General features: G+C 32.4%; 1 protein-coding gene across 1 annotated transcript; it reads right to left on the bottom strand.

Annotated features, from left to right (window-relative positions):
• Window positions 1-9248: 9248 nt before the first annotated feature.
• LOC25492374 (AT-hook motif nuclear-localized protein 28) lies at window positions 9249-9980 on the bottom strand. Its single transcript, XM_013600474.1, has one exon. It carries the CDS (start codon window positions 9978-9980, stop codon window positions 9249-9251), a length of 732 nt encoding a protein of 243 aa, XP_013455928.1.
• Between the last annotated feature and the right edge of the window lie 1257 nt (window positions 9981-11237).

Genomic DNA, 11237 nt, shown 5'->3' with positions numbered 1-11237 from the left:
CACTCTTAACTTCTTCTATCATGTGATTTTGTATTTTCTCAATTAAATTTGAGTGGGGTTGGGTTTCTCAATAGGTTCACCTTATGACTATCTTTTTATTCAATCAATCAATCATGTGATTATTTATTTTCTCAATTAAGGTACTGAGTGGGTTTTACTCTTTAAGATAATGAAAGAGATTATATTTTAACGACCCCTGTTTTAATTAGTTTTGTTGTGGGGAGATCATATCAGGCTATTTGATTTATGTCATTGGACAATCTCTCATGACGTGTTGCCAAAATAATTAACGATGAATTGGTGATTTAGTTAATGAATGTGTTCATGATTAGTGTTTTATTAATGTTGATGATATTGTTGATCACATGATTAGATGTGTTTACAATGTTATATTGATGATTGTTGTTGTTGATCTGGATGATTAATTTAGAGAGGATTATATTATGTTTCTAATTTATGTGGCTATTATAGGCTTTGGACCACTTAGGTAACATATGTTAATCGACTAGATGCGGGGAAAAAATGAGGGGAAAAGACGGAGATTGATCGATTAGGAAGGAGTACAGTCCAATTGATTAGGCACTAAAAGAAATTTGTCGATGGTGAATAAAATTGTTGGTATAGATGGCATATTTTTTTTAGGCTAAATAGAAAATATATTAAAGAAAAATAAATAGATACACTACACGCATAAATTGGATGGACATTAGACCTGACCCAGGAATAATCAAACGAGGAATACATCGTGAAAGAAGAGTCTAATGGATCAACTCTAATCTATCCTAACAAAAAATCATTAATCACATGCGCAATCCAGCGAACCCGCTTATGCGCGCGAAACCAAGTTACAAAAAGTATGAAGAGTGAAGATCTACACAGAGCAGTTAGAGTGTAAGTATGGCGAATGGATCGACCGCCAACACGGTAACAAATCCAAGTGTCATCGGCTCCCTGATCAACAACAAGCATAAAAAGCTATTTCTAGCAATACAATGCGTAAGAACTCATATCAAGGGATGAGACCAATACGTCAGTAACTAGACCCTTTCGAGTTTAGGAAATGAATATATCCATATATTTCAGACTTATATTTTTTTAAATAATAAAAATGGCAGTTATTTATGTTCAAGCTAGTTTCAACAATACCATTGTGACTGTTACAGATGTACGAGGTCGGGTGATTTCTTGGTCCTCCAAAACTCCCCAAAACTCTCATCCAATACAATTTTTAAGTTACCCCAAATGAGGAGGGTTTTGTTTTATGAAGAAAAATGAACCCTCCAAAACATTCCCCTCTCAATGTCATCTATTTCTTCCACTTGCTCCTTCCTTCTTTTTTTTTCAAACCCCTCCCCTCTCTTCCCCTCCAAACTCGCAAACAAAGCCTAAGTGAATCATCAAATATGTGAAGGTTACTTGCAACTATGGTATGATATACACTAAGAATCACAACAATCAAAACTATGAAGTGTTTGGCTACTCTGGTTATGATTGGAGTGGAGACAAAGATGACAGGAAATGCACCGTGGCATATGTGTTTAAGTATGGTAATGCAGCGGTATCATGGAGTTCTAAGAAGGAAGAATAGTTGCCCTATCTTCCAGTGAGGCTTAGTATATAGCAGTCTCAATGGCTGCTTGACAAGCTCAATGGATCAGCATGCTTATGCTAGAGATGAATATGAAGGAAGATAAGAAAATGGAATTGTTGATTGACAACAAGTATGTAATTGAAATGGCTAAGCATATAGTGGCTCATGGCAGAACCAACACACTGAGACACATTTTCATTTTCTTAGGGATCAAGTCAACAATGGTAAGCTTTTAATACTTGAGGAACAAGTTAGGCATGGTTGAAGTCACTAACTAATGAATTAGGAGGTGTGTTAGGGTGTTATAATTCAGTTGGTTAGTTAGTTAGTTCAAGATTAGAAGTTAAGGGAGTTACTTGTTGAACAAGTAAACTCAGTTAGTTAGAAATTTTGTTGAAGTTTGTTAAGCATTTGTTTGTAGTATAAATATAGATCACTATGAGGTAGTTACATGTAATGAAATTCATTCAATTAATAAACAAATACTTTGATTCTCTTCAATTCTCTCTCAAACCCTTTCTTCTATGATATTCCCAATCTCTCTCTTTGTTCGATCACAAAATGGTTAGCAAAAATACTCAGAATGGTGACAATGCTATCACATGTCTTGCTTAAATTGTAAAAAGCTATCTGAATCGCCATGCGACACAACCTGCTTACTCTACTTTTGCTTAGTTCGAAAGGAGTTTCTTTGCATCTTTTAAGGGTTCCTTTGATCCTGAAGGAGATCTAAGATGGATGAAGATGATGTAGATGATGTCCATACATATTAGTCATGATTGTCCATAAGGGAAAATTGAAAAAGCTAATGTTGTTGTGTGAGTGAAGAAGAAGCCAGAAGCCAATTTCCTGAAGATAATTGGTGATGCTTGCTTTGACTAGAGCTGGAACATCTAAGTATGAGGATCTTATTCAAGGTACATGTCTTTTACAGGGATAAATACTTGATCAAATTTATTTTTTTAACAAAACAAAATGGAGAATATTACTTACGAAATAAGCATTGTGAGATGCACAAGAAGTGTCAAAATTACATAACACAAAATGTTCAGAGTATGATTACAATGTTTTTGTTTTTCTCTCACTAAACCAGGAGAAAGGACATGCATCAAGGGGAAATTACAACGACATCCCAACTAGGTTGGCACCCCGATGAAGCCCCATCCTCTACCGTCAATCTCAAAATATTATTAAAAAAAGGGGAAAATACAAGAGGGGGAATTAGGCCAAAACCCTTGAAGAAAAACAAGAAACAAAAACAGAAAAGAAATAGAAATAGAAATAGAAAAAAAATAAAAAATAAAAAAATAACAACAACCGCCTACGGAAATCTCAACATAGGCAAACCACAGCGGTCCGAACAAAAATCCGGCTGAAAATCAGAAGGTAAAATAGACAACCAAGCTGCACCATCAACCGAGTGACCCCTAGAAGCCAACCTGTCAGCATAAGCGTTAGCTTCACGGAAAACGTGAGAGGATATAACCTAAATACCAAGAGAGCGTGCATTGTGCCACTGATTGCGAAGTAAAACCGGGACCAGCGACGCATATGCCAACACCATGAAGGAACTTGCAAAAACTAATCATCGTTTTAGCCAAAAAAATAATCACAAGCCTATGAGACAAATAATATTTTTTAAGGCAATTCTAGTGTCCGAGTTACCAAAACCACGGATATTCCAGTACAAAACAATCATTGATCAGAAGAAGAATTACCACCCGTAGAACGGGTTTTGTACGGCTTACCCACAGTGGTCTTTTAGAATTATTGTGAACCTCTGTCAAAACCAGCTAGGCAAAGGAAAAAAAAACTACATACCAAAACCCAAGCAAACTAAAGGTTTGAGCTAACAATTGTCAAGTTCTATGATTTAGGTTTAACACATTCAGAACAACGTTGCAAGTGATCAAACGAACAAGAACATGTTTGTTAAAATATCGAAGTACGAGTAAGTTTCCTCGGCCATGTGATTTTAAAAGGGGGAATTGTAGTTGATTTGTCGAAAGTAGATATTCAACTAGGTGTGGCAAACTCATCGACCAGTCATGTTTAGCTTAATATTTTAAGCGGATCGAATTGAAGTTTTGAGCTCGACCAATCAAGTTGGTCTATCTTATGCAACCCAGTTTAAAAAAAAAAAAAAAAAAAAAAAAAAAAAAAAACGGTGGTCGGGTGGGACGGGTTTACTGCCGGGTCAGTTTGAAATATTTTCCCCCTATACATCCTAGTTTAATTCGCCAATGAAATTTAAAATATTTTGAAACTATGTTGAATTTCATTCAGCCTTTACATTTTGAGCTTGTTGTTCGAGTTTATTTTCATGATATTATTTTTAATTATTGATTGAGGCGTATATGGTATCATGTTTAGTTATTTGGTAACTAGTGTGCATGTATGTTTATGTTTCCGGTGTCATTTTTTTGGTTAAAATTTATTATAGTTGATTATTGGTGTTATTTTATTTATTGGTAGAAGTTTTAGTTTGACAGAATGAAGGGCTGGAGCTATTTTGTGAAATTCTCACACACAAATGAGCATATATAACGAGTCATAAAGGAGAAAGGCTGTTAAGGTCAAATACATTTTTTTTATGAATATGGAAGCATTAAGGTCAAAGAAATTGTCACAATGATAATTATGATAAGCAAGAATATACACATTCTTATAACTTATTAGTATTGGTGTTTGAATGGGTGATTAGAGGAATTTATTTGAAAGTAATTAAAAGTGGTTGCAGAGTTTTAATAATCTTGCCTAATGCGAGATTAGGTTTTGTGATTTAAAAGTATAACAGCGGTTAAGAAATCCTTGAATACCCTCTTCCGTCTTTGTTGGAATTAACTCGATTGATTATTAGTTTATGACATGTATTTCGGAATTAAGAAAGTAAAACATGACATAGTGATGAACCATATGAAGTTTTATTATAATATCGTCACAATTCAACCAACTACAATTGCGCCATTCCCTTAAGATGAGTCATAGCCCTAAATTCATACTTAGATTCGATTAAAAGAATTTAAATTAGAAACTAAGCACTTTACAACTGTCTTGCTCATACGGAATTAGGGTTGTCAATCCTAATATGCTCCATCTAAGATATGGTATAGAAACGAACATATACAAATTAAATTAGACTCTAGAAACAGCCATCTAAGAAGAGCATGGAGATCCTATGTCTTGAAGCTCTGATGATTGACCCTTACCTTGTATCGCTAGCTTTTTGAATGAATAAGATAGTGGACAAGGGTCTCTATTTATAGTAGATCATTACTTAGGGGTTAAGAGAAGAAAATTGGGCATTTTCCATAAAAACAACTTGAATAACAAGAAATCCACACTCATTGCTCGTATACCATGCGCAAGGCGCATGAACTGGGGCGCAGGGGTGCATGAGGCAGCAATGAATGTTGTTTCCTGCGTAGGGGCGCATAACCTGGGCGCAGGGGCCCATCAAGCAGCAGCTCTTGTGCGAATTTTGCAGTTTTCGTACCTTTTTGAGTATTCTTCCATCTTTCAATGCCTTGGAACTTGAAATGAATTTTATTCAATTTGTATTGTCTTCGATTACCTTCTAAGAACCATTGATATTCAATCCTCATAACTTCGATCCTCCACTTGGTGTCTTGTTTTGCCAATTTACATGATTTTTCACTAAAAAGACCAAAAACACCTATGGAATTTGATGATTTGTGATAAAATTGAACTACAACGACTCGAATAAAAATAATACAAAAGGTTTCTCAAACCATTGACAACTCCTCTAAATGACTTCTAATTTGCCTTCAAATGCAAAGAAAATAACTAAAAACTTATAAATAAATAAAAGGGTTAATATGTATTTACCCCCCTGTAATTTGGGCGAGTTCCGGTTTACTCCCCTGTAAAAATAAAAGTTTAGATTCCATATAATATGAAGATTCTTTACAAAACACCCCTATAATATTAAGATTCTCCACAAAACACCTATGATCCCATCTAGACGCTGATGTGGCACGTCACTGCGTAATTATTTTAATTTTAATTTTTTTTGAAACCTGACACATCTGTAATGGACGCTGACTGTATAATTATTTTTATTTTTTATTTTTTTTTAAAGGGTACACGTGGCATTTGTGATTTTTAAAAAAAACATAAAAAATTAAATAAATTCTAGAAAAATTAATAAAAATGAAAAATATTCTGAAACATAAAAAAATGACGAAAAAATTAATTAAAATAAAAAATAATCTGAAAATTCTAATAAAAATGAAAAAGAATCTGGTAAAATGAAAAATAATGAAAAAAATTTGGAAAAAGTAATAAAAATTTTAAAAGTTCTAGAAAATTTTAAAAAATAATAAAAAAATCTGAAAAAAGTTAAAAATATGAGAAAAATATATATATTTCAAAAAATTTATATTTCTGGAAAATTCAGGAACTTAATATATTTCGAAATTCATGAATATAATAAGAAAATACATTTTATTTTTTTAAAAAAAAGTTCAGATTTTTCTTTCGAAATTAAAAAGTTTGTTTTTTTTATTTTTTATACAAAAAATAAAAATATTGGAAAATATTTCAATAATTAAAAAAAAAATAACATTAGATCATGAAGAATAGAATTAAGGGCTTGTTATTCAATAGTATAACATGACTTATATACCGGTGTCAATCAAAATTAGGATGGCAATTGGACCCAGACCCAATGGGTACCCGCAAAAAATATCCACAATGGATAGGGTAAAACCCCGCTTTTATGGGTCTGGGCACGGGTACGGGTAATACCCACAAAATTAAATGGGTATGGGCACGGGTAAGGATACTATATTGCCCAGACCCGCAACCCCGCATATACATATTTATATAATATCATAAATTATTTATTTATATTTTATGTATAATTAATTAATTTATTTAGCTATTTAAGCCTAAACCCAAATTTAAACCAACAATTGCTTAATACAATAACAACTCCATCATGCCGGTGTATAATTTTTTAGGGATATTTTGGATGTTATCTATTTGACTAAATACCACGATTCATATTATTTTATGAGTTAATTTTAAAAAATTGGGATCGTAGTTTTATTTCTTTTGTGATATTTTTTTTTTTTCATAGTTAAAGTGCGGGTAATGGATGCGGGTATGGGCACTTAGGTACCCATAGGGTATGGGGAAGGGGACTAAAAATGTTGCCCACGAGGGTACGGGCACGGGTACAAGTATTTTTTATAAATGCGGGTATGGGGACGGGCACTGTAGTACCCTATCCATTGGGTACCCATTGCCATCCCTAAAAATCCATTGTATCTTGTTATTCATCTAGATTATATTTTCGAATGAAATAAAATTCTAGAAATAAATTTTCATAATCAAAATAACTATATAATATTATATTTTCGATTTTTTTATAATTTTAATTTAATTCAGAATTTTTTTATATTTTTTGAAAATTTTGATATATATAAATTTTTACCAGAATTTTTAATTTTTTTTAACTTTTTCCAAATTTTTTTCAGATTTTTTTTTATTAAATTTTCTATATTTTTCATAATTGTTTTTTCATTTTAATTATTTTTTTCATTATTTTTTATTTTTAATAATTTTTCCATAATTTATTTTTATCTTTTTTAAAAAAATACAAATGCCACGTGTACCCTTTAAAAAAAATACAGTCATCACGCCACATAATCAGATATGCACAGTCAGCATGTCAAATCAGCTCGCCACGTCAGCAATTCTGCACAGTCACATAGGTCAGCGACTAAAATCAAAGAATCTTATTTTACAAGGTTGGAATCTAAACTTTTTTTTTTACAGGGGATAAACCGGAACTCGCCTAAATTACAGGGGGTAAATACATATTAACCCTAAATAAAAATATCATATGATATTCCATCATCACAACCCCAAACATGTTTAGTTAAAACATTCTTATATATTTTGTATGAGATTCTTTTAATATTCAAAACATTCCTGAAAATAACTTATTCAAAATTTTGAATCATACACAAGAGTTGATTTAAAAATATAGACCAACAGCGATGAAGAAAAAAATTTGAATGACTAAAAGTAGAAGAAATTTTTTAAAAGACTAAAACAGAAAGTTAAAATATTTACGATGATAAAAAGAATGTGAACTTATTTTAAGTGACTATAAAATACCACCTTAATACTCTATAAAAAAAAAATGTATCATTTAGGTACAATAAATGTTATTTTATAACTAAACAATTGAGCTCAATTAGTTAACGAGGTTCGTCAATGAAGAATTGTTCAGAAGAATCCGAATTCAATTCCTAAATCGAACAATTATTAGTAAGACTTTATTTACTTCCGGTCGAACTCCAAATTATCAAGGTCATTTTCCCTTGAGAATCATATGGTTGACACTATGTGTGTGTTGCTAACTTACTCCCACTTGCTTTTGCCAAAAACTCAACGAGTGCTGCAAGTCACTCTTTAAGGAATTCAAATTATAAAATTATTTGTTAAAAAAGTCAAATATTTCAATTTTCAATGTACTGAATACACAATTTTTTATAAAAAAAATTATCATTTTCGTTAGTATTTCTGAAAACTCAATTATCCGTTTTACAAAACCACTTAAATGCATAGGAAAAAAAATGTCATTTACAACTTTAATTAAAGGAAAAAAAAATGGCAAAAGGATATAATTGTTTTTTCACTAACTAACTAAATCGTTTTTTTACGCAACTACTCTCTCTGTTTCAAAATAAAATACATATCGTAGTTAACATTTTCACATATGTCAATGTATAACTTTGACTGATTCAAAGTAATTGTTTTAATAAGTGAGATATCTATATTAAATCGTATAAATCGGCCCGAATCCAAATCATTCTCTTGGCCCATGATGTCCAATCCATTCTGGCATTTTCCCTTAAAAAAAACTATGGCATTTTTCTCTTCAATTGAAAAGCCAAAAACGTAGTTGAAAAGACAATAATTTTCTCTATGTACGGAACTATGTTTTGATTTGTTGATTTCAATTTGTTTGATTTGCTAATTTCAGTTGTGTATTATTCTCCGGTGTTATTATTGTTGTTTCATGCGCTTTTAGTTTGCTAGTTTGTTCTCATGTTATGTATTCATATTATTGTTCTAAGGTACTATAATGTTATTAAGAAACTAGCTAGTGCAATTGGAAATACACTAATACAATACAACAATTTCTCCATGTTGCAGTCGTCTTTAATTTTTTATTTTTTTTGTCTCATATTATGCATAAGTATAATTAAACTTCGATTTTTTTTAACTAAAATTTTATTATTTTTTTATCCTTTTTTTTTAAGTTTGAGTGTTACAATATAACAATTTGGGATACATGTTTTAAATTTATTTAGAAAAATATTAATGCAAGCATATAGAAATCAACAACTATGAAAAACATTGAAAATATTTGGTATATCACTGTCAAAAACACGAAAACGAAAAGAAAATTGACAAGAAATAAAATGAAGATTAAACGACATGATGAAAACATGTAATGGTGACACAAAAATTTCAGCTATTAATCTTTTTTCAAATAAGACATAACAGAAATTTTGTTCATTTATTCAAACATTAAAAAGACCTGAAAATTACGATGTGAAACACAGTTCATTTATTTCAATATTAAAAAGACTCGAAAAATTATGATGACGAACAATCAAGTGCTAGGGGAGATATCCCAATGCATGCCATTCACATCAGTAGGAAGAGGGAGCATTTGCTGATTCCGGTGAGCCGAATCAGGACCCATGACACCAACATTTGGCGCAAAATCATCAATGGTTCGGGTGACACCGCCATTGAAAACAGCCACCCTATGAAACTCTGGATTTTTCAAAAGAGCGGCTGTAATGAAAACAGCACCAGCAGCCTTGACCTTCCCCGCAACGATTCCACCAAACACGTAATTGCCATAATTGGCCTTCATATAAATGGAAAAAGAGGAAAATGTTGGCTCAGCAATTAATTGGGGAGGAACGCGGCCATGAGTGGCTTTCAGGTAAGTGCCATGTAAAGATGTCATTTGGTATGTTCCTTCAATTGGAAAATTAGGGACACCGAAAATCGGATTCAGAATCGTCACATTAGAAACAAGACCATAAGCACTTAACACGGTGATTCCAGCTTGACGATACAGAGACAAATTTATGAGAGTCTCCACAACATCATTCCCCTTAGGGATCTTAATGGAAATCAATTCCATGAGGTTGTCAATGTTTTCGTTGACAATGATGGGTGCTTTGGCCCTGTTCTTTGAGCCAATGGGTCTACCCCTTGGCTTTTTCGAGGAGGTTGCTTGATGGACACTTTCCATTCTCTTATCTCCTCCCATGACAGAGGAGATACCTGGGAGTGTGGCCGCTATTTTGTTGTGAACAGGTAAATTCATGGATTTTGGAGAGAGTGATGACGATATTTGTTTGTTGTTCATCATAATTGAGGACATGTATATTTTATGAAGTTATTAACGATGTCACCTAGTATTTATAATATTTTCCTTAAAATTTGTACTTTTTTCCTATAAAATATAAATATGTATTAATACCATCTAATACATTTTTTGTAATAAAAAATTGTTACGGTCAAGAAATCAAAGTCTTCGGTCGTCGGTCAACATAAAATGAATCATATTTTAATCTTTTCAAATCGTATTTAAAAAATCAAACCAATTAATAATTTACCTCGGTCACCACCTAAAAAAAACAAATTTGATTTTATGACTACTTATTTTTATTTTATTTTATACTACTTAGATTTCATAATAATTTTTAGGCTTATTACACAAATAGTCCCTTAACTAATTATGAGATTTCATGTTGGTCCCCTTATTAATTTTCGCTCCATTATGGTCCTATAATTTACCTCCGTCCACCACTTAAATTTGTTCCGTCGGTTTTAAATGAAAAAATGTTAAGACTCTAACATGGACGCTGAGTGGCAATATGGGTTGGAGATAAGGTTCTGAGGTGGCATATTTGATCTTTTAGAGAGATTTGTAGAGAGAGGATTAACTTCGTCGGCGTCTCTCTGATGAGGCTAATTCTTGATTCCTCCATTTCCCATTTGATCTCTCCTCTGAACAATCCTCGCCGACCCAACATTCCTTTTCGCCAAGGACTGCTCCGACCTTCTCGCTCGCGACTTTTCCCGTCAAATACTCTATTCTCTGAAGCCTCTAACTATAAGTGGTTTTTGATGATGTTATTCTAAGTCTTGATCAAATAAGATTTATTAGTTTAGCATGTTGATTCTTTGATAGGTTGTCTTAGAATTTATTAAAGCACCCAAGAAATGTATGTGTCCTTGCACTAAATGATTCATTGTGTTCCTCCTTGCTTGTGACCCAAGAAAATTTCATTCCTACTGTCTAAACTGTGTTTTCTTCTATTTGAATCGACTCAGTTTTATCTGAATTGTATCACACACAGTCTCTAACTTTGTGTGAATCGTTTCATAAAATTCTGAATCGATTCATTTTTGAATCGCCTCAAATATGTTTGAATCTGACTTGCCATGAATCGTTTCAAACTATTTTGAGTCATATCAACCTTCTTTCTGGGTATTTTGAATTGACACAAAACCATAGTTATAAAAACCGGATCGGCCGATTCAACCGGTCGGACCACGAACTAGTGGGGTGTCCGGT

The sequence above is a fragment of the Medicago truncatula genome, chromosome 4 (genome assembly GCF_003473485.1).
Source record: "Medicago truncatula cultivar Jemalong A17 chromosome 4, MtrunA17r5.0-ANR, whole genome shotgun sequence".
In the NCBI taxonomy this organism is placed as follows: Eukaryota; Viridiplantae; Streptophyta; class Magnoliopsida; order Fabales; family Fabaceae; genus Medicago; species Medicago truncatula.
This window is presented reverse-complemented; position numbering and strand designations above follow the sequence as displayed.